Here is a 24,998-nt window from a genome sequence, read left to right on the forward strand (position 1 = left end):
AGATTGGGTGCCTTTTATTTTCATGAATAAAATGTGGGGTGTGTATGTGCATGTGAGACTACGGAGTTCTCAACAACTGAATTTAGCTTGAGAATTCCAACTTACATCCATAAAAATATGTGCTATGACTTATTCTTGCTCTCTATCAGTGTGTGATTTTTGGATTAATATCTTGAACTTTGGGATCAGACACACCCAGGTTCAAATCCCCACTCTCTCTCTACCTGGCTATGTGACCCTGAGCATGTTATTTAAGCACTCTCTTTCAGTTTCTTCATCTGCAAAATGGAAATAATAATTCCAATTTCAGAGGGTTGTTATGACGATTAATCAAGGTAATGCATTTAAAGAACAGGGCTTGGTACTAAGTAAATAGTTAATACGTTGTTCTGTAGCAGCCCTATAGGTTTGGCTGGGAGGATAGAAAAGAAGCTTTCTTGGGTAGAGTGGAGAAATGAATGGTGAAAATACAATTGAAAATCAGGCAGACAGGAGAAGGGAAGATTCTTTGAGAACATGGTCTATCCCCTCCAGGTGGCCTATTTCCATATTATCCCAAGAGCACTTGCTAATATGGTTAAATCACATAGGCATCTCATGCCATTTTGGGGGAACATCTAAAGAGCATTTCTTTCAGACCCTTACTTATATCCAAAGGAACAATCTAAGTGTTTTTGAATTGAGACAAAAATCATGTATTACGTAAGAGTTGAGAATAGAGTGATTACTTGGCAACAGCAAGAACCTGAACAGGATGATGTACGAGTGATAAAGCAATGTGGGGTTAAGATAAATCAGGAGAAAGCATCTGCCAGGAATGAATGTTCAGCCACCATTTATTAAGCATCTACAATGGTTCACAGTTTTAGCTCAAGGGCTGGGGGAGAAAAGGGGACTGGAGCAAGACATTTCAGGTGGGACATGAATATCATGAGTATGAGAACAGAGGTGGGAGTTCCGCCTTGATCTTCATGTGTCTGTGCAGCAGAGACTGCCTTGGCTGCTAGAAAAGAATACCACCATGATGTGCAGATTTGAGTCAGTGAGATGCCTTATATCTCCAGAAGAGACTTGCTGCTGGTATAAGGTGCTATGCAGTGATGCACAGCCACCTCTAGCCTTGTTATATACACTCAACAATGGAGTGAGGTGGGAAATTCCCCTTTGATAGCAGAAGGAACTGGATCACAAAAAGAGTAACTCATTTGAACAAGGTAACATGACTAAGCAGAATGAAGCCAAGTGTCCTTTCCACTGTTCAATATTGGGCCAAAGCATGTGATTTCTAACCGACTTTCTCTTTGTTTTTTGTTTCCCTCAACTTTATTGAGGGATTATTGACAAATATAATTGTATATATTTAAGATGTACAATGTGATGATTTGATATACACATTCATTGTGCAGTGATTACCAAGATGAAAATAATTAACATTTCCCTCACCTCACATAGTTAACTCTTTTTTGTATGTGTGGCTGATACAGGGTGCAGCCCAGAGAGGGGCCCCAAATAGGGATTTGGAATGGGGTCCAGAACTCAAGATATCTAGGAAATATTAGAAAGACATATAAGATGTCCTCCCCCTTCCCTGCTCAGGTGTGAGTTGGGGGAAGGGACACATGGAGCAGGAACATGTAGAGCTGTTTTGTACAGCAACAGCTTTGCAGCTAATCCATGGCATGGCTATTTAAGATCATTTAAGTTCATTTAAGGTCATTTAAGGTCACATCTATAACCTTTTATTTATTTATTTATTTATTAAAATTACTTTATTGTTGTTCAATTACAGTTGTCTGCATTTTCTGCCTGCCCCCCTACCCCAGCCAAACCCACCTCCCTCCCTTGCTTCCACCCTCCCCCTTGGTTTTGTCCATGTGTCATTTTTTTTTCTTTTAAAAAATATATTTTATTGATTATGCTATTACAGTTGTCCCATTACCCCCCCTTCATTCCTCTCCACCCTGCACATCCTCTCCCACCCACATTCCCCCCCTTTAGTTCATGTCCATGTGTCATAAGTTCTTTAGCTTCTACATTTCCCATACTATTCTTGCCCTCCCCCTATCTATTTTCTACCTACCATCTATGCTACTTATTCTCCGTACCTTTTCCTCCTCTCTCCTCCTCCCACTCCCCTGTTGCTAACCCTCCATGTGATCTCCATTTCTGTGATTCTGTTCCTGTTTTATTGTTTGCTAAGTTTCTTTTTGTTTTTGTTTTAGGTGTGGTTGTTAATAATTGTGAGTTTGCTGTCATTTTACTATACATGGAAAGAAGTATTCCAAGTCATGAAAGTCAAGGACCTACATCCCAGATTGCTCTATCCAGCAAACCTTTCATTTAGAATGGAAGGGCAGATAAAGTGCTTCTCAGATAAGGTCAAGTTAAAGGAGTTCATCATCACCAAGCCCTTATTTTATGAAATGTTAAAGGGAATTATCTAAAAAAAAAGAAGATAAAAAACATCTATAACCTTTAACTGGCTACATGGATAGGTTAAATAGCTGTGGCCATGCTTTGAGCCAGGGGGATGGAAGTGACTTCTACCCAAGATGTAACTGGGAGGCAACTCCTCCTAGTTACAGTGCCTGCATGAGAGCTTAGATATGATTGACTCCACGCCATGGCCGCATCTGCCCAGACCCACTATAGCAGCCCAGTAAAGCTGGAAGGATATGAGAGTACTGGCAAATGCAGCTAATTGTGGGAGGAGTTGGAAATGGGGCTGCAGGGGAAGATTGGCTCGGGGATTTAAACCCAGACATGGCAGCCGTTAGAGAGAGGACCATGCGGCTATGGCCATGTAGGACAGAGCCACGTGCTTCTGTCAAGAGTGGGGACCCCCACAGCTTGGGTAGAGAGGACCATGCAGCTTTGCCAGAGTGGGGGTCCCTGCAGCTTTTCCGAGAAGAACCATGCAGCTTTGTCCAGAGTGGGGACCCCTGCAGCTTTGGTAGAAGAGGACCACGTGGCTTTGGGGTGCTCCCTTAGGCTGCATGGCCCGGGAAGCAGGGGAGACTTTGCCTGGAAGAAGGGTGAAGGAATTCTTGCCAATAGGCCAAGAGAAGGTGCCACATGGCTTTGGATTAATTAGAGATCCTCCCTGGACAGAGACACAGCTGGTGGTGCCAGCAGCCTGAAACGGGGACATTTGCTTCTTTTCTGGAGTTATGGTACCCCAAATTAGGGCAGGGGGAGAAGGAAGCCCTGTGGGCACCTGTGGGTATCCTAAAGGACTTTGATATTTTAATGAAGACATTAGGTCACTACTTTAAGTCTGTATAGCTTTAAATAAACATTTCCTTTCCTTTTCACAAATCTCTGGCATTGAGAGACGTCTTTCCTAAGGTGGCAGACGTGATGAATCTGGGGGGGTTCCTTTCAGTAATAGTATACCGTACCCCCCTTGGACCTGTGTGTGGGCCTGTTCTGTAACAGTTTTTGGCGTCCCTGGGTGGGCCAATAATTGAGTCCCCCCACTTGGTCTTGTTCTGTAACATGGTGGGAACACTTAAGATCAACTCACAGCAACTTTAAAGTGTACAACACTGTGTTGTTACCTATAGTCACCATGCTGTGCAGTGGATCCTGAGAACTTACTCTTATAACTGATATAACTTTGACCTAGGTCTCTCCATTTTTCTCCCCTCCCAGGCCCAGGCAACCATTCTATTCTCTGTTTCAATGAAATCCACTTTAAAAACATTTTTTAGAGTGCACATAAAAGTGATATTGTACAGTATTTGTCTTACTCTGTTTGGCTCATTTCACTAAGCACAATGTCCTTCAGGTTCATTCCATGTTGTTACAGATGCCACTTTTCTTCTTTTCTTTTTATGGCTGAAAATCATTCCATTGTGCGTGTATATACACCTATGGGGTCTGTCCAGAAGGTATCCAGCCATGTAATATGAAAAATAGACATTTATTGAAGATACAAGAAACATTGTACATAGGACAATGATGCCTTAGTCCCCTTCAAAGTAGGCACCTTGGGACCTCACACAGTTCTCCCAAGGTCTCTTCCACTATTCAAAACACTCTGCAAAATCCTTTTTTGGAATTGCCATTAGCTGCCCTGTCATACTTTCCTGAATCTCATCAACGTTCTGAAGTCTCTTCCCTTTCAAAGGTGATTTTAGTTTTTGGAAAAGCCAGTAGTTTTTGGAATCCCCAGATCAGCTTCTGGTTCTCACACTGTCAGTCGCTGATTGCTGTTCTTACTCAGTCATTTTGAATGTGATGGCCACTTAGCACACATGCTCACTCAATGGTGTCTACTGCCCTCACTGACTAGTACAGTGAAGTTGTCATTGTTCATACATGTGCATTCCAGTCCACTCTCCTTGGCTGCCAGGTAACATTGATGTCACGCAAACTGTTCTTGTCATATTAACAAAGGACATTTAGATTGTTTCCTTATCTTGTCTATCATGAATAATGCTGCAGTGAATGTGAGAGTGCAGATATCACTAAAGATAGTGATTTGATTTCCTTTGGATATATACCCAGGTAACCCACTTTCTTTCAGTGAGCATGGTGGAGGGGCAGGTCTGTAACCTTGCTTATCTTGAGAGGAGGCCTGTCTCGATATTCCTCCTGCAAAGCACCTCACCAACAGTTCCTCTCTTGGGGCTAATGCAAAGAAATTTTATTTCAGAAAAATTCATTCACTCAACAGTCTCTTAGAGATGGTACAGTCTTGAGGAAGTAATCCAAACTTGGTCCTCTGAATCTATTTATGAAGACAGCCCCCTCAAGCACATTGTTCAATACCCAAACTTACTTAACAGGGCATCCAAGAAGAACAGGGACAGTGGGGGAGAAATATTCTTACGATGGCATGTTTGTTTCCTATATTTCTTCTGGAATCATGTCTGCTTGGTTTACTGATTAAAAACACAGTTTTATTGCTCTCTGCACTGCCAAGTCAATAAATTTCCAGAAGAGAAAGCTGTATTCTACTGTACCCCATGCAACATCAATAAAACTGACAGCCAAATTCTGATTCCAGAATCTTTATTGCTGGGGATAATGCAGTGCAGAGCATATTTTGGAGAGTGTTTACATAAAAGCTTCAACTGAACCCTTCAGAGCCATTTATATGCAAATGGAGCCCAGAAGCCGGAGCCTCTCCGCAGGCAGTCTCCTCCTCCAATAGGGGGCACAGCGTGGCTCCCAGCAGAGCAGTTTGGCTCAGATTTGACCAGGGAAGTTGTTTGAGCTTTTGATTGATGTAGGGATGAGGGATGAGGAGCAAAGGTCAGACAGAAGTGAGAGAAGCAGTAGATCAGGCACTGGCTGTCCCCAGTGACTACGGAGCAGCCCTGGTGCAAGATGAAATTTTGCAGTTGATGTTGATGCTGCAGAGCAGGAAAGGCAGGCAGAGTGATTGAGTTCCAACTGTAAAAGAGTCACTGAGCGGACAGCAGGGAGCTATGTGGATGTGGATGGGGGAAGATAAAAGCCTGGGGGCCAGAGAATGGGGAGAGAGGTTGGGTGAGGCAGGAGCACTGAGCTTTTCACAACAGATGTATTCTCTTGAAGCCATGTGGAAAATATGGTTTTATGAATCCAAAACCATTTTTTTCACTGACTTATGTTTTTATTTTAGAGATGTCATGTCTTTATTTCTGATGCATCTTCAATTGGCAGCAGTTCCTAAGCATTCAAGTGCCTGTTTCCTGTATTTAAACTTGTTTGTTCACATGACTCATGATTTGTTCATAATCATTTGAATGTACTTCCTTTAAGGCACTCTGTTCTTTGATGGATGCTTCTGTGATTCTTTCCATGAAGCCAGAAACTTTTAGCAATGTGATTGTCCTAATTACCCTGCTGTTCTACTTCTGCATATGTCCCAGAGAAATTCTCACACTGAAACTTAAGGGCAACTGCACAGGGATTTTCTTCACAGCATGTGGCACTGGGTGGGCTGGAGGCATACTGGGTGTCCACTGCTGAAGGAGACAATGGTAAAATGTGGACAGTAGACACCTAACTAATCGGTCAGCAGTTGGCAGTGAGAGTTTAAAGACACACAGAGCAGCATGCATTGATCTTAGAATCATGGTACTGAGAGAAAAAAGTAAGAAATTAATGATATATATATAAAATACTACTTGCAGAACTAAAATACTTGCCCATCAAACATAGACATTTTAAAAAAGAACATATAAACATAAATTAGGATGGGTGCCCTAGGTGAGTGAGAAGGAAGTGGAAGAGGATAAAATAAGTTACTAAAAACAGAAAGAGACTTTGAATGGACCAATGATAATGTCACTTGAATAAAGAAATATGATCAACTTAACCCTCTGTACCTATGAGACAAATGGAAAAGAAAAAATGTTTTATTTTGATGTATTGAGTCCTTCCTTCACTTTCCTCTCTCCTTCCTTCTTTCTTTTTTTCCTTCCTTAATTTTTTTTTGAAGGTAGACCTACATGTATCCAAAAATTTTGTGAACTTCAGGAACTCTGTGAAGAGGTCTAGTCGGTATCATTAGGTATAGAGTAGAAGCCAAGGAGAACTGGGGAAAAAGGGCCAAGGCAAGGATAGTTCGGTGACTCTGCTGTCCAGGGTCAAAAAAGGCATGAAAACTATGCATAAAGCAAACAAAAAAATAAAAGAGAGACAGAGCCTGTTCTGTCTCAAAGAGAGCGGCACTCCCAAACTGGGCATCATCTCAGATGGGTGGTAGAGAGCCAGGCTTAGCGGGCAGATGGGAGTTTGAACTTGCAGGGTGGGGAGGTCTCTCTGCTTCTTGAACAGTGAGATGGCTGTGGAAGAATATGACTGGGAAACCATGTAGCTGCTTACATTTATTACATTTTCACAGTCCTATGTACAGTTTTAAACTTTGATGTCTACATGAATGAATGATGTAACACAGGTGACACCTGGATTATGGCCAAATCCTGTCTTGCCCAAGTGCCTTTGGCGCAGATGTTGAAACAAATACTTAGATCGGATGATAAAGGTTGACTTAGTTTCATCATTTCTGGAACCTCCATCTGTTCAAGAATCCTGCCTGCAAGTTCCTCAACCCTTCCAGTTATGAAGCTGAGGTAGAAGTAGTCTCTATCCCTTAGGATTAGAATAAAGCACTCACTCTATTTTTGGGATCGTGTAATTGGTTATGACTCTGGTGATGGTCTGTGTCTCTCTGCATTGTCTACATTAAGCCCAACAATATTTGGAGTGTAGGAATGTGCCTGCAGTGCCTTGGATTATACCTGCTTCCCCCCACACCATGTTGGTGCTTGTTTTTGCCTTGATTCCTTAACCTGTAGCTTGTCTTGTCTTCCCAGACTCCATCTAGGAATGGAGCCCCTGCCCTGCCTTCTTCTCAAAAACAAAACAAAACAAAACAAAACAAAACAAAACAAAACCCCTGTATTCCTGTATCTTGGCCCCTTAGAGGAGCCAAGACAGACTGATGACCCAAACAGTTCCTGGTTGCTATTTGGTTAGGATCAACATAGTTTCTTTCACTGCTGGGTTCTGACTTTTAAACTGGGCCCCCTAACACAGATGGGGACCTTGTGTAGGGCGTACCCAGTGTAGCTGGGTTTCCTGTAGTGTATTCTGTGGTGAGCTGCCAAAATTACCCCAGCACATGGGAGAGTGGACAGCTAAAACTTCCAGCTGAGTTGCTTTCCTGGAATTACCCAGAGACCAAAACACCACCTCAAACAAGGTCACATCTTCTTTCCTGGGCAGACCACATCCAGTGACTTGTCAATGCAGTCTCAAGGTCGGACTACTTAGAAGGGCTATCCTACCTTCAGAGCTTCTTCCCATCAACTTTTGCACTTGGGTGCCTAACTCAGGTCCCTTCCCAGCTACCCCTAATTGCCAAGCACCCAGCACCAGAGGCTTTGCTTACAGAGAAGAAAATAGCTTTCAGATAAACCCCATCACCTTGAAGAGGGTGATTCCACATTATCAGGTCTTCCCTAATTGTTCCTAATGTCTCTTGAGTACTCAAGGGTGGGCCTTGAGCCCCTCTTCTTTTTCTCTTCTGAGTTTAATAACACAGATGGCCTTCAGAGGAGCTAATCTGCCCAGTTTACTGGACTATTAACCCTAAAAACAAAGTTAGTTGGAGAGCTTCAGAGTTCAGAGGGCTCTGTGTTCCCCTTCAAGGAAACCCAAGATTTGGAAGTCCTTGCTTACAAAACCTATCAACTGGGAGACATTTGCATTATCAAATGGTTCTTTTTTCTATGAAAGGATTCCATGCAAAGTTCCCTTAAATAGCAAACTCTCTAGGTAAATGGAAAATATGGTTCAGTGGGTACACTCTCTCCTTTTAAAGATGGGCAGAACATAAAACCAATAACAAATATAGGTTCCCCACTTCCCCTTGGCTTTTAAGAGCTTAGAATACACAGATGGTTCCCAGGGCAGGACCACTTCTGAGGCCCACAGGCTGAGCAGGGTCAGAGGGAGATGAGAGCCGGGGAAGAAATGCAACACCAATCTGGAGTCTTCAAAGCCTGGGTAAGGTCTTTGGTCATTTTGCTGGAGCTCTCACCTTTCCTTCTGTTACTAGTGGCATTAGGTCTTGGTTCTTGAGTTCAACAAAGAAAGAATTCGGAGCCAAGGCCTCTAGCGCAAGAAGTTTAATTAGTAAGCAAAGCAAAAGTACACTCAAAAAAGAATTGAGCCAGCTGCTCGGAGAGCTGCCTTGGCTTTTTAGAAAGTAAGTCACAGAGGTAGAAGAAGTAAGCCAGCTGGGCTGCATGGACTCAGGAAACAAGTTACAGAGGCAAAAGGAGGGGTCTAGGAGACAGGTTCAGGGGGTTAGTCTGGGGTGAGCTATTGCTGCCTGCTGCTCCCCTGGTTGCAGGTCTCATGGGGACACATAGAGCTCAGGACAGAGAAAACAAAGATGTATAACTGAAGAAAGAAGGCATGGGTGTGCTCTAGAAAGTGTGTGTGCACTGAGTCCTTTGGCTTAAGTGTGTTTACCTGCTTCCTAAAGGTGGGAATTTTAGGGGAGTTTTCAGGGGAGGATCTCAATGTTGTAGAATATTTATCAGCTTTCCAGATGTGTCCTTTAATATCCTTATTCATCAAAATGAGCCTATAGGGTTAGGGACATGCCCCTACTGATTGGTCACTGACTGGTCACTGCATCTGGTCCTGATGGCAGCCATGGCATCTCTTTGTCTGGTTTTGCTGCTTTTCTGGGCCTAGAGCTGAAATAAAACTGAGGCCTGGATGTTATCTCTGGTTTGACCAGAATTCTCTCTTTGTGGTCAACAGACCCGAGGCTTTGTTGCTAAGATTATTTGATGCTGATCAGAACCTAATTGTTCTAAGGGCTTAATGCTTGAGGGAGGGAGTGGTTGTGCAAGAGAGAAGGAGGCAGGTGAGTCAGAGTGCTGGATGAGACCAGTCTGAATCAGCTGTGTGTCTCAAGTTCCCCATTCTAGTTGCCAGTGAGTTTTCCCAGCTTTGTTCTATCCTGCCTCACTTCTGCCCAGCATGGCAGCAGTGAAATATTTTTATTCACTTCCCTCTAATTGTTTAGAAAAGCCATCTATATTATTGATTTAGGAAAGCTACACAAACATCCATTCATCTGTTACAGATGATTAGTTTATTGTTGGAGCTATACATTCTGAATTTTAAAACACTACAAAATCAAAGGGAGGGAGGAAGGAGAGAAATCAGATGGTCAAAGGTTTTTTGCCTAATGAACTAATTGAAATGGGAGGGAGGAGCATTGCCTTATTTAAAATCAAAAGAATGTTAATGTTTGTGTATTTATTATAAACGGAGCATGTATTTTGTATACATTTAACAGAGACTTAAGAATTTTTGTATTCTTTTCAGCACTGTTCAGTTATTAAGTAAACTTGTCTTCATCTTGGAATAAAACAAAATTGCTTTCCTCTTTCCAAATACTTTTAAATTTTCATGATTTCAAATGCATTGATCTATCTGGTAAGTTTATTACTGGGTATGTCTTCATTGGTTGACCTCTTGTCTTTAGCATTTACCTTGAGGGAGCTGAGACTTCAATGTTAACTGAAATATGAAGTCAGTATAGATGGACATCCAATATGGTAAGTTTTACATCAGAAAATCTTGGAACATGCCTTAAAAATACATCTAGGTAGTTTTGATTATTGTTTGACTACCTTTAAGCACTTACTGTATTAGGCTCAAGGAACCAGAGTGAAAGGGCCACTCTTCACTTTACAGATGAAGAACCTTACGTAAGGAAAAATGAAATGACTTCTTGACTTGAAAACATGTGGCCATTCAGTGGCAGATCTAGATTAGAACACAGGTTACTTCATTCCTGGTCCAGTGCTCTGTCCTTCACTAATCAAATCACGTCAGTACTCTTCCTTTGGGGGTTTGTTCATGCACCTTGCTACATGATCCCCTGGTTCTTCTGTGACAACCTAGCCTTGTGACGGAGCCATCACCTTCTCGATGGCACGTGCTCACAATCTTCAACATCAAAGATGCAGCTCAAATTCCTCTTCCTCCATGAAACATCAAAGCCTACCAGAATGGTTTTTCTTTCTCTCCTCAGTTCTCCTCAGCACTTAATAGCTACACAGGTATTGTTTTTAATGCATTGTTGTCTGAAATTGAGCAGATGCCTTGTATGAAGATTTCTTCTGTTCTACCATTAGGCACCCAGTCTCTGGTAGATTCTGCCTCAGACATCTCTTGCTTCTAGCCCCTTTATTCCTTTCCCATTGCCACTCTTCTTGGCCTTTCTTCTCTCCACCTTGACTATTCTATGCTCCCCAAATTGGTTTCCTCCCACCCTGCCCTGGGTTTCCCTGCTCAGTCTAGATTAATCTTCCTGACCCCTCCTACCATGTCCCTCTTCTACTCAGATATCTGCAAATGTCTCGGCCGTGCACTCCAGGGCCTCCAGGTAAAGGCCCAAGCTTCACTTGTCAGTCCTATCACCCTCCATTCCCCTCATATAACTGGTACGCTGAACTTGTGCTGAGCACTTGAAATATGGCCAGTCCAAACTGAGATGCACAGGGAGTGCAAAATACACACTAAATGTTGAAGACTGGCACAAAAAAGAATGGTAAGTATCTCATCAATAATTTTTATATTGATTACATGTTGAAATAATAGCAGTTTGTACATATCAGATTAAACAAAACATTTTCTTAAAACTGACTTCACCTTTTCAAAGTGTTTTAAATGTGGTTATTAAAAAATAAAAATTACCTATGTGACTCACATTATATTTCTACTGGACAGTGCCTTCCTAGACATTCCAGACCGCTGTGCTTCCTGAACTTTTCTCACACTTTCCTGCCTTCAGTCACTCTGTCTCCACCACCTAGCAAACCTGCACTTCTCTGCTGGTCACATTCTACGTGGTTAAAGGGTTATCTCAGGTGCTTCATTCTTTAAGGAAGGTGTCTTCACCATCAGCTGCATGCTTGCTCTCTGGAAGCAGCATAGTGGGGCAGTGAAGCTAGTCCCTGCAGCCAGGCCTCATTCCATATCTGGAAATGATGATGATGCTAACTCAGAGAGTTTTGACATTAAATTAGAAAATGTTTATATAAAACTGCTACAGCATCAAGCACAAGATAAGAGCTCAATAAGTACTTCTAATTCACAGCTGCTTGCTGTGAAAAATTCAAGCTACTCCACTTGTGCCTAATGATAGATAACTCTACTTCCTTCTCGGGGGTGGGCTAGGGTGGCTTCAATACTTTGGAGTGTACTCTTCAATTTGTCACAAATCCTTAAGCTTATAAAGCTGTGACTTGTCCCTGACATTTGACTATCTTCTGATAATACATAGACAACTGAGAGGAAGGGTAAACGGTCCCAAGTTGGCACCTTTCTTTTGGGTTCGGGTATCTATTATAGGCCTTAACAGATAGCTTTTAAGAAATGACCAAAAACAACTTTCCATTAAATATTTCAACCCTAGGGAGCCACTCTTCAGAATTTACATTTGCTCATTGATTTAAAAAAGACTACTCAGTTGGAACTCGCCCCTTGGGAAGTACAGTTTGAGTGACTGTCCTCTAAGACAGCCATTCCAGAGCACCCAAGATGCTGCTAGGTATTTATGAATTATAACGTGAAGCAAGATGTTCAAGAAGATTCCTGGATAATGGATTTTCCAAGTCACTTGTGCTACAACTAAATTAAAAATATAAAGCCTCAAAGGAAAATGGTAAAACATCTAAGCGCTCACTCAAAATCCACTTAAAGTTTCCTAAAAACGCAAAGCAAAATGATCCAGTCTTTATCCCCAAAACTAGAATTCTTCTAGCAATAATATAACATGACAAGAGTAATTCTGGTAAATAAAACTGCATGTTGAAGTCTTCCTGGGGGAATGTTGGTGTCATCTGTAATGATTTCTCAAAAATACTTTTTAGAAGCAGAGAATATTATGCTGTCAGGGCAGCGACATCACAGATACGCTTCAGGAAGCTCTTTCATGATAAGATTCTGTTTCCAGAAACTTAAAAACTCTTTTACTTTATTTTATTTTAATTTTTAGTAAGCCCGTGAAAGGTGGTTGCAACTGATATACCACATGTTTTAATTAATCTGAGGATGCACTTGAAGTGCCTGAAATTACCAGCTTGAGTGTTTTCTGGTAGATACATTTGTGGGGTTGCCTGGCTCAAAAATGCCCCTTCTTTCTAAGCATCTCATTGCTGATGGCATCAGGGTAGAAGCATCTATCTCACTGACTGTGCTCATATGCTTCTGTCTTGGGGATGGGGGATAGCAGGGAGCCAATCAGATTCTGTCCTTGGGAATTTAAAACTGTACTGGACACACAGGAGTCTACAGAGCTGATTCATTGTAAAAGTAGAATCTAGAAAGGAGTTCCCTGACCTTTTACTGCTAAAATGCCAGATTCTCTCTGGATTTTGCCTGCATTCTTCTACCTCCTTATTCCTCTAGTAGATTTATCTGTTATGATTCTTCAAAGTTGATTTCCAGTGCTTGCAAATGAGAGAAACTTCCACCAGAGCCCAACCCAAGGTTTCTAGTGGAAGTAGCCCACTGTCCCACGGCCAGGGCATGTGCTGTGGTCAGTGAGAGCAGAAGACCTAGAGTAGTGATTTTCCAGTGGCTTTTCTAGGTTGGTGTCAAAGGCCAGGACTGACCTTACAGGATAACTGCATTAACACAGCTGCCCCTATAGAGAGTGATGCTTAAAATACTACAGCTCAAAAGATATCTCCACCAAAGTTTCTTTATTACTCTGGCTAGAAAGGATGGCTCCCTCCTCTGAACTCCTGTCAGATTTTGTTTATAACCTTTATCTGGCTTTTATCACTTTCTATTGTTCCCTGTAGCCATCTGAGAACTGTAGTCCTCTCTCTCCTAGTTTGAAGACTGTCACTGGGTCCTGTATGTTCACCTGTTCTTTTCAGTATTTAGTTCCTGAGTGGTCAACAGATCTGAACGGAAGGTTTTTTGTTTCCAACCTGAATGGGGAATGGGGAAAAGAAAGCATGCAGAATGGGTTTGGGTGCTCTGTCTCGGCAGATAGGAGTGAACCAATTGAATGATGGAAAATAGCTTATAATCAGGTGTTAGCTGGTGTGTCTGAGAGGCAGCTCAGTCTGGGCTGGAAAGACCAGCACATCAGACTCTAGGCAATAATGAGCTCTGCTATTTTGGGATTCTTATTCCCCTTTGAGGTTGAGAAGATTCCCCTTCTCTGTAATTAACATCTACCAGGAACTAGACTAGCCCATCATGCTTGCCCCTGGATGATAGGTATGGACTGTTTAACCTCATATATGGGCTATGAGGTCGAACAGTAAATGCAGTGTTCTCTGCATCATCAGATTGTTATAATAAGACTTTGTAGCTACGTGAAGCCTTTATTTCCTGGCACTTTTGGCTCTGCTGTCTTGTTTGTCTTTACCACAGTCAGACCCACTGGGCAGTAATCATCACATACATTTTACAGACAGCACTGAGGCTTTCTCAGTAGCTTGAATCCAAAATGTAAATTAGAGAGAAGGACCTGGTGCTAGAACTCAGGTCTGCCTGGTCTTTGTCCTGGTCTTTGATCAATTCAGATAATCTGGGGGCTGTGTTGGAACCTGCCCTGTCATACCAGAGCGGCCCCATCCTTGTGGGCTCAGAAATGCTGTCTGCTCTTGCTCATGAGATAGAAGTAGGGACCCAGGAGTCACCTCATTTCATCAGAGTCAAGGATGATTCTGAATTTGGCTCAGGTGGCATTGCAGAGCCACTCATTCAGGGCCACCCAGAGCAGCTGTGAAGGGTTTGCTGGCCAGGAGGGGGTTTCAGCTCCCAGTGAGGCAGAAGCTGGGAGTAAATGAGGACCATGCAGAGAAGTTGCTAGAAGCTGCCCACCAAGTCAGAGAGCCCACCTGTTTGGTGGGCGGGATTATTTTAATTCCCTTCCTTAAAAAATAGTTGGTGGGAGACTTGCTAAAATCTGCATTAAATGTGATTTTTCACACACCAAGGGGAGCTACCAGAACAGAACACATATGCTCCCGTGGAGCCAGCCCTCTGGGCTCTGGAAGTGAGCGACAGGGCCTCTCCCCACCACTGTGGCTCAACTGGCCTTAAGGGTCCCTGTGTGAGATCAGAGTTACACACAGCTGAGACACTGTCTGGTGCAGCCACTCTGGGAGATTATATTTTGGAAATAAAGCTTTTGGGCCTCAATTTAAGACATGAAAAGAAACCAAACTGAGGGGCTTGGAAAGGAGATAGAGATGGGTAAGGGAGCAGAACTTGAGCCTTGAATTAATCTGAGACTACTTTTGAAATTTTTTTTTAAAAAGGCAGGAAAAAAGTCAAGGAATTATTGCTCTCCAAGGCAGGAGCTGGGTCCAATGCCAAAGGGGTCTGTATGCAAACCGTTTGGCTCTACACTTCCACTGAGACTTTGGGAACTCCGTTGCTTGCTTTTTAGTGTCTCTCTAGGGGCCATCATTCACTTTCCCCAAAAGGATGATTTTTAAACTAATAAAATCTGGTTCTTGCAAAGCTTCCCCCAAGGAGCCTGTTTATAGGCACAGTCATGTTTAAGAATTGCCTTGAAGCTATAGCTGGGGGAGCTGAGTCAGAACTAAGGTTCAAGATCAACTACTATCTGGCCTTTGTTTTTTTGTGGGGTAGGGAAGTGGGATGTGAGCTTCTGAATTCTGAGATTTTTTTGGTCTGGTCAGGTTTAGGGAAGCTGAGGATAGGACAGACTGTCCTATTGGCAAAAATTTGGTAGGCTTCTCCTCTGTCGTGTGGGCTCCTACCTGGTGTCTAGACTAGAAATCCATTGGTCTCAATTCAGGCTGCCTTGGTGGTGGTTTTGTTTTGTTTTAATGAATTTTGGTCTGGGGACTGATTTTTTCCCAATTAGTAAGTTAAATAGACAATAAAAATTAAAATAATCTGGCTGCAGTATATTAATATAGGTAAGCTTCCAGTCTTACTTCCCCGAAGCTTTCAAAGGACAGACCAGGGGTCTGCAAAATCTGGGACCTAGATGTTGACATAACACAGTGAACTCCTTCCCATGCCTACAGCACCCTTTGCTTCCCTGTTCTCTAGGATGGGGAATTTTAAAATGGCATGCAGATAGGGTGCATGCTAAAGCACGTGGGTTTCCTTTTTGCATTGGTTCATTGTTATTATCTCGCTATCTCCTCCATCTGAGCTCCCTATGTGTAGCTCAGTAAACACTTGAACCACACTGCCTGAGAAATTCTGGGAATCTTGAGTTGAAAAGACCTCTTCAATTGGTTCTTACGTTAACACAATGATTCAAAACCAAGGGAGGCAAATTTTACCCCCAGGGGCCACTCGGCAAACGTCTAGAGACATGTTTGATTGCCACAGTTTGGGAGGGCAGCACTGCCGGCATCTAGCAGGTAAAGGCCAGCGGTGCTGGATGCTGCTAAGCATCCCACAGTGTGCAAAATAGCCCTCCCCAACAAATGCTTGTCTGTCTCCAAATGCCAGTTGTGCTGAGGTTGAGAAACCCTGCTCTAGCAGAAGAGGCACCCATTGAATAAGTGGTTACGTTGTGGTGGGATATGTGCAAAAATGTATATAAGTCCAGGGAATCAAAGCAAGTATGTTGTTGGTGGTGGAGGGGTGGGGGGGGTACACTGAGGGAAGCTTCATGGGGAAATGACTCCAAATCATGATTTTTACCTAATGTCTTTGCAGTTAACTGTCCAAGAATGATTTTGAAAGTTTATTAGTCAAGAACTACATACTGGAATTTTTTCTTTTTGCACAACTATCTGTTAATCTACTCAACTGTTTTTGGTGATGTTATTATCTTCCCTTAAAAAAATTCCTCCAAAGAGCCTGAGAGTATAATAAGGGAAAAACCCATTCAACCTTATTCTGTGCTTCTCTAGTCTACTATAATCTGTGGTTCTTCTATCTGGACTCTTCTTTCCTTTTCTCCTTCAAGGTTCAGCCTCATGTGCCCTGGCTTGTGAAGCCTTCCTTTGGAGATTTCAGTCCATAGTGATTGGTCTATTCTTAAATTGCCTTAGAGCCTTGTTGTCTCTTTCCCTGTGTACATCAGTCTCTTGGGTATCTTTCCGGGTAGATTGTGGGCTCCTCAAGGTCAGGGACCACACCCTCCTCCTAAACATACCTCTACAACATTAAACACTATTCTGGACCCTGATTTCCACTGCAAGGGGAAGAAGGAGAAAGACATTTAGGAAAGATGTCAGGATACTGACATCCTCTTGTGAAGCTGGACTCATGGATATGGCGCATTTTATCTTTCCAAAGTCTTTGGATCGTGTCTTATAATAAAGTCTAAAAGTTTAATCTCTGTTCAGTAGGAACAACATGCAAAAAATAAATTTCCATAATTATTATTAGCATTTTCTTACTAACAGATTTTTCAGAAGCTGTTTCTATATCAAGCAGATCAACCTTTCTGTTGTCATAGAGACAAAGATCTTTATATAACCATAGGCAAGGTGAGATTTTTTTCTTTCCCTTCCAGTTGTCTGGAACTAATAAGAAAAGGAAAGAAAAAAAATTTAAATCTTTTTTTCTATTTTTTATTCCCCAATTAAAATGAGTGAAAAGTGGGAGGCTTTTTTGCATCACAGTTTAGATTTTGAATACCTAAGTTTTAATAAAATATGGAAGGGATGGAGAGGTATGAAGAACTGAGCAATGCCGTCTTCAAAATTTGCAAGTAGTGGGCTCGTCAATGATAAGCATTTAAAATCCACAGTTCCCCTCCAACCTTTTAAACCAAGTAGTGAAGGTTGGTTGGAGGTCTTAAAAGAGAGGACTAACAAGGCCTGCAATAATTAAAATATACACTAGTACCTTTTGAGGGACTGCTGGTGAATTCTGAGGTGCTCTGTGGCACTCTCCTTCTCCGACCCCCAGAATGGACAATGCTCCTCTTCTCTCCTCTCTGCTGCGTAAATCCTGTGGATGACTCAGTGCAAGACAACCTCTCTCTTTTGCCGGGAGTCTTATCTCATAATTCCAGTTCTCTTCTTTTTCAAACTCCTGATAACTTGTTATTCATAGCATTTGTCTATCTTGTAATTACCATTTACCATTTCGTTCATTCATCATTAAGAAAATGAGGACTTTAGCATGAACCTGTACACATTTCCTGTCCTTTACCTCAGTGTTTTTTAGAATACTTTTTAAAGTATTTATTTATTTATTTTTAGAGCTGGAAAGAGAGGGAGAAAGAGAGGGAGAGAAACATCAATGCTCAACTGGGGACCTGGCCCACAACTCAGGCACATGCCGTGACTGGGAATTGAACCAGCGACTCGCAGGCTGGCACTTAGTCTACTGAGCCACACCAGCCAGGGCACCTGAGTGTTGAATTATACCTTTCCCCAACCATTTTCTTGCCCCAGGACTCAGAGGTCTCCCTATTCTTTCCAAGATCAACACTTCCCCTATCATCTGAGACTAATGCTCTCCTCCCACCCACACTGAGACACCACTCCATCGAGCATTACTCCTCCCCACCCCTTGTATCGTCAGTGCCTATCCTCCATGGATTCCTTCCCCTCTTCTTCTTTAAAGATTAAAAAAACCCTTTTTCTCAGTCCTGTTTTTTTTCCACATGTCTTGGAGTTTGGGGTTTTAATTTGATCACAACTGCCTTTACAGTAAATAGATATTGTGGACGTGTGTGGGGGGTGGGGCAGTGGGGATGGAGAAAGGAAGTGTATGGCACAAGGAAGTTTAAAACGTACTTCTTGCTTTTCTGAAGATTATATGCTCTGTGGAGAGCAATAGCTTGGTTCTCACACTTTGGCATGCATTAGAATCACCTCAGGAGTTTACTGAAACAGACTGAGGGACCATACCCTCAGATTTCTGATTCAGTGGATGGGGCTGGGGCTCAAGAGTGTGCATTTCTAACATTTCCCAGGTGATGCTCATGCTGTTGGTCTGGGACCGCACTTTGAGCTACATTGCCTTGAAATATTTACTCTTCTGTTCTTTTTTTAAAAAGATTTTATTTTATTTATTTTAGAGAGAAGGAAAGGAAGGGAGAAAGAGAGGGAGAGAAACATCAATGTGTGGTTGCCTCTTGTGTGCCCCCTACTGGGGACTTGGCCTGCAACTCAGGCTTGTGCCCTGACTGGGAATCCAACCAATGACCCTTTGCTTTGTGGGCTGGCGCTGAATCCACTGAGCCACACCAGCCAGGGCTACCCTTCTATTCTTGTGAATATCTTTTGTCATATTGATGTTGAGGTCACTACATCCTGATAAAAAAGTTATCCCGTTTGGGCCTTTACCGGCTCCACCCCCATAGGGTTCTCACCTGAAGGATGAGGTCAGCACTCAACTGTCTGATTCTCAGGAAGTCTGACCTTGTGAGGGGCAGCACACTTGTTGACCTAAGGGGTCTACATGTCTAGGAGAAGACGCTCCTGGTGTGGATGCCAACATACTGCATGTGAAGGGAGGAAGTTAAGGATTCTGCAGAACCCCACAGGGATGGCAAACGGCTTCAGAGCCTGGACAAATAGCTCCTTTTTGAGAGTGAGACTAACCAGCTCCAGCATGCTGACAGTACTTACCTTGTCTCACACTCCACCCTCAAATGTAATCAGCCCTTAACATTTTTTGAGGGGCTCTTGGCTTCTTTAAACCATGGGCAACAAGAAGATTTTTGTTTTGTTTTGTTCTTTTCACTTCAGTCTTCTCCAGGGATGGGATACACTCCTGAGGCCACCATGGCTGTGGCAGCAAGAATTGTTGAGTGATCTCAGGAAAAAGCTGAATCTGAAAGGAGCTGGGACTTGGTGTACTCATTCTTGCCTCCCACTGCAGGGGTCTCTACTCAGTGCCAACTTTGGAGAAGCTGGGAAAAAATTTATATATATAACAGGGTAGTTTTCTTACTAAGAAAGCAAACTCAGAAAGATCATTAATAGATGAAGTGTCTTTGCTACTCATGCTACTCATTAGCTGTGGGACCTTGGGTAGGTTATTGCATCTCTTCCGATCTCAGTGTGCTGTAATTTGTATGATGAGTACCAGGCAAGTGAGAAAGGCTGTTAGTGGCACAATCATTCATAAGAGCAAGATGAGAGACTTGTCAGAGAAGGACAAGGGCTGGGACTTTGAAGGCAGAGTCCATGGATTTGTTGATTGATTGAAACATTTTATCATCATGGTCTTCACCTTCAGGGAATTGAGCTGACAAGATAATTAATGGAAACTAATTAATATAAACCCTTCAACCTTTAAACTGTATCTGTCAAACACAAATATTCCCTGAAGGCCACTAACTCTTCCAGGGGAGAAGTCCAGATTCTCAGGAGGGAGGGGACTCCCCTCAGTGAAGTGGGCCTCTGACAGACTGCTGGGACCCAAGGGATTTACGAGGGGCAGCGAATGTCTCTTTCCTCCCCCAGCATGGAATTGTACCACCTCTAATTGTTAGAACATAACAATTAGACTTCTACCAACTTGGTGCCTTTCGAATACTTTGAGAGCACTACTATTCTTTTGTTTTATCTTCTAACAACTGTATTGAAATATAATTCATATATGATGAAATGTACCCATTTATAGTGTACAATGCAGTGGTTTTTAGTATATTCATGGAGTTGTGCTCCCATCACCACCATTTAATTTTAGATCATTTCCGTCACTCCCCAAAGCTGCACCCATTAGCAGTCACCATGCCTGTATTGCAATCTGGCAGCTACCAGTCTACTTTCTGTGTGTCTGGACATTCCATAGAAACACAATCACATTATGTGTGGTACCTTCTTCTAAATTGAAGAAAGGAGACCGGGCAACACTCTGATACACTAGTACTAAAGGCCCCCCTTCTCCTCTTCACCCTATCACATCAGCAAACGACTTCCTCCACCTGCCTGCCACTGTGAGTGTGGAGGTGGTGGCGGTGTGCCCCAGGTGGGACATGAGGGCTTTGGTCGATTAGGCCTTGACTGAAATACAAGTAAGCATGGGACAGGGGTGGAGCTCACTAAAGTGTAGGTGGGCCCTGGTTGGGGGAGGCAGCTTCCCAGCAGTCTGGGTTGAGTGACCAGGTCACCCCTGGCCATAGGGCCTGAACACTTCATTCCTAGAGGACCACAGGATGACAGGGGTCACAGTAACTTTCTTTCACCAGCCTGGCAGGCCCAAGGCTCAAAGACCATGCAAGATTCCCCTGGAAGAGAGAGCGGTTGACTGAGGAGCATCAGCCACACTGTTCCCTGTGGCTTCTGGGCAGTTCCACACGCCCTGCGGCGGCCCCAACCACAGAGAAAGAGGGGACCTGGGGCTGCCAGGGGCTGGAGGCTGCACCAGCAGGTGGGGTCCAGGTCCAAGGTGCAGCACAGGACGGTAAAGACAGACCCCAAGCTTTGGCTTCTCATCACCCTAAAAGGTGGTGGGTTTGATAGGACGAATGGGCTTTCTTCAAGATTCCAGGTAAAGGGGGCCAAAGAGCATGGAGGCAAGGTGACCAGGAGCCAGCGAGGGTCCCAGGGCGGTGGCTTATACTCACAGTTGGGTGAGGCCAGCCAGCGGTCCAGGACAGCGCAGCGCGCCGTCTGTCGGGCAGCTGCAGGGCGCGGGGCAGTGCACCCGGCTCAGCGCCTGTGGCAGCGCAGGAAGCGGCAGCAACAGCAGAGCCAGAAGCAGCCAAAGCGCTGGGAACGGCCACCCCATGGCGGAAGAGCCTGAGGATGGGCTCTTGCAGCTGGGCCGGTGCCCTTGACAGCCCTGGAGTGCAGCCTGCGCCCATCTCCCCGCCCCTAGGTCTGTCCTCCCACCTCCTCCCTCCTGCCCGTCCCTTCTCCCCCATGCTGCTCCCTGCAGCTGAGTTTCTGTTCTGTGACCCCATCGCTTCCTCACTGCAGCTTTCCCTGGACTATCCTGTCTGCCACATCTGCAAACAGCCCCAGCTGTAGGAGGCAGAGGTGGTAATGGTGCATGCTTTGGATGAGGGGTGGGGAGTTCTGAATTCTGGCCCTTGCTCCCCTGTGACTGTGAGTGTGAAGTTGAGTGAGTTGTGTCACTCACCTTAACCTCTCTGATTTCATCTGTGAGGGGCAGACCGATACTCAGACACTTGGATACTGCCTTGCCCACATCTGAAGGGCGAAAGTGTGCAGCTGCGAAGCTCCTCTCCTTCAATCTCAGCCCTAATTCCTTTCTCCTTCTTCCCCACAGTTTCCCTACACACTCAAGTACCTCTGTCCCCCCAGCTTCCCCAGTCCTCTGGGGAATATTCCTCAATATTCTGCTGGTAGTAGCAGCTTTCTTCCTTATAGATATTTGAGTCTGTTCTACTCTCCACTGTAGATGGTGAGGTACTAGCAAGCAAAATGCAGTTCAGATTAATTTTTGTATTTCTCTGGCTTTACATGGCAAATATTTGTTGAATAAATGAAACTGCTCTAGTAATATACAGCAGTTACTTTAATGGGAGGCTAAACTTCACAGCAAACTAGCAGGTGTTAAGCCAGAAAAATGATGTCCCAAGAGGTGACATGACTTCCCCAGAATCACACAGCTCATAAGTAGCAGAAGCCTGCTTGAACTTATGTCTATCACCAGTTTTCTCCCACCAGTGCAAAATATTACTGTATGATCTACATACCAAGGACTTCGAAAGGAGGCAGAATTTTCCCTATTTAATTTCATCATTAAAATACTTTTCCTGCCTTCCTTCCAAGGACTCTATTTGGACTCTGGAAATCCTGCAAGTCTTTCTGGAAGAGCTGGATTTTGAGAGCTGGGAAGGTGTCTAAGACTGTACAGACAGTTAGTAAAAACAGTTTCCTTTCCTCTGTGTTGAAGCCGGCTCTCACAGGCAGACTGACTCAGCGGCCAGTCTCTAGTCTCTTGTAGTCTTTTGCCCAAGGAAGGCAGAGTTTTAAAAGGTTATTTTAGAAAATCATTGGGCTTTGCTAGATGACAGCATTGTGCTAGATGACAGGAAAAACAAAGCTTATGGCTATAGGATTGTCCTCATTTTCTGGCTCCCTGTCTCCAACTGTTTACCTGGCTACTCTTCACCCTTTCACACCCCTGCATTTGCTGTTCCCCTGACCTGGAATGATTTTTTCCCTCCTTTTCTGTATTCCATTACATAAACTCCTAGTTGTCCTTCATGACTCATCCCAACATCATTTCCACTCTAAAGCCTTCTCTGATTCAGCCTAGTTGAGTAGTTATGGCCATAGCACCTGAGTCTATAGCCACTGATATAACACACTGTAATTACGGCTTTAATTTTGCCTCCTCCTGTCCATTCATCTTAGTATTGCTAGGGCACGTCATAGCCCCTAGCTCCTAGTAGGTGCTCAGCATATATTGTTGAGTAAAAGAATGCATAAATGAAAGCCCATGCATAGACCTATAGCATGTGCTCAATGAATCATCTGAGAAGAGATTAACAACCTTGCTTGATTTATTTCCATCCACACTGGATCTATCTGGATTGGTATCAAGCAATTATCCCTGACTACTTTGGGGTCACATTTCCCCTGTTTTAGCTTTGTCAGAATTTGGTAGGGAAGTTAGGGTAACACTGAGATTTTTAAACATTTCCACCATATATCCTAACTTGCTGGAAAAAAGGAGTGAATGCTTCAAGGTGGTTGAGTGGCACCTATTTCAAATCTTGTGTTTTATGTGGCCTTTTCTTTTTACCTCGAAGGCCATCTGTAATAGAAAAAGAACGGTTGCTCCCCCCACCCCTGAAGAACCATTGGATTTTGTGCTTGTGTATCCCTGGGGGCTCCTTAAACGCCTGTAAGAAAAGGAAAGGGCAGTCAGGACACCTGGATTTTCCTGTTCTGTCACTGACCATGTGACTTGGTTGCTGATTTCCTCATCTGTAGGAAGAGGGGTTGGAGTTCTCAATCCTTAGGCTCTTCTAGCTCTAAAATGCAAGGCCTTTTTGGATACTGGTGGAAGGAGCTGGATTGTGTATATTAACTTCTTACTGTGTTGGATCGGAAATAAAACCCAGTTTATGAAAAGTTAAAGTTGTTCATCTGAAAGAAAACTTATAACTGTAATGAGTTTTCATAAAATTTTTACATCTCTGATTAATTTCAATTGTATCTTAATTATCACATCAGTTCTTGCAATGTACCTATTATAACAAAATCAGCATTGATTGTTATAATCACAAAAGTTTGTTACAGTGGAATTTACCTATTCTACTCATTAATATATAACCTATTTAGAGTGAGTGTTTTTAAATATGAAGAACTTCTATGTCATGTAACTATACTTATAGTTATTTTTGTCACAGACCTTCAAAAAAGCGTGACCCATAAGGATTGCTAATTATATTTTGCTGACAAACTAAAGTTCATGGAATTCACAAGAAGTTTATTCTACCTTAGAGATATAAAAATATCTCACATTCAACTCAGAAATCCTAGTAAAACTTTTCAAAATTCTAGAGCAGGGCTTCTCATATTTTAAGGTGCAAAAGTGTTCTTTGGGAAGCTTTAAAAACAAAGATTCCTGGGAAACCCCCTCTCCAAAAATAGTCTAATTCAGTTGATATTGGATGGGGCCCAGGAGTCTGTGTTTTAACAAGTGCTCAAGCAACATGTATGCGTGGGCTTCCCAGAGCACAATTTGTGAAACACTATAATGGAAATTCTAGAATTAATTTTTCCTTGAGAAGATAAAGCTCACGAATCCTTACAGTGAACTCCGGTGTGTGTTAGCACGTGCATACAAATAATATGTGTGTATGTGTATAAAACCACTCAATTGATTGGAGTAGATTTTTAAAAAATTTTAAGGAGCACTCAGTTAACTTATTTTAATTTTGGGGGGGTGGGGAATGAGCAATTTCACAAGATTAGAGATCCTATTTTTCTTTATGACTCACTAGATCAAAACTCAATATCATTTCATGTTACATTAAGATAGCAAAGTAATGAGAAAACCTCAAGTAGGTTAGGTTGAGATTTTCTGATTCTTTGACATATACCCTATTAGTACCATAACTGGATATTTCTTCCTTCCTAAAAGCAGTGTGTTTACCTTTTCCTCAGAAGGAAAGTAGGGCAGAAGAAGAACAAGAAAGTGTAAGGGAAGAAAAGTACAGTTGGCCTGTGAGCTACCTACTTTGCCACCTGGAACAAAAATAAACAAACAAAAACGAAGAAAACAAAAAAGATGACCTCTAAAAGTTAACACTGTGAAATTTCATGCAATCTCCCTGTGACGTACTTGGAAATTTCATCTCCCATTTCACTACCTACATGATGTGAAGTCAGAGATGTGACCAGCTCTGTCCATCTCCGGCTCTGCCCTGGGGTTCCTGTAATCTTTAGGAGGAACTAACTAGAGCAGTAGGCTGATGGGCACCGAGCACTAGGGATGGACCTGTGAGTGGAGGCTTAAGGATGGTCTGGGGCATGAAAATCCTCCAAGATTGCTGGAGAGAGCTAGAGAAGGGGCTTGCCGTTTAGGTCCTATTGCTGGAAGGATATGAATGAGTT

The 24,998-nt window shown here is 43.1% G+C and overlaps 1 protein-coding gene across 1 annotated transcript in view; it reads right to left on the reverse strand.

Moving 5' to 3' along the window:
* The window catches only part of LHCGR (luteinizing hormone/choriogonadotropin receptor), a 54,841-nt gene extending 33,593 nt beyond the window's left edge, over positions 1-21,248 (reverse strand). Inside the window, exon 1 of the mRNA XM_028517495.2 lies at positions 21,026-21,248. Within this exon, the coding sequence (XP_028373296.1) occupies positions 21,026-21,189 (164 nt within the window). The 5' untranslated portion in view covers positions 21,190-21,248. The remainder of the gene's footprint in view (positions 1-21,025) is intronic.
* Between the last annotated feature and the right edge of the window lie 3,750 nt (positions 21,249-24,998).

The sequence above is a fragment of the Phyllostomus discolor genome, chromosome 6 (genome assembly GCF_004126475.2).
Source record: "Phyllostomus discolor isolate MPI-MPIP mPhyDis1 chromosome 6, mPhyDis1.pri.v3, whole genome shotgun sequence".
NCBI lineage: Eukaryota > Metazoa > Chordata > Mammalia > Chiroptera > Phyllostomidae > Phyllostomus > Phyllostomus discolor.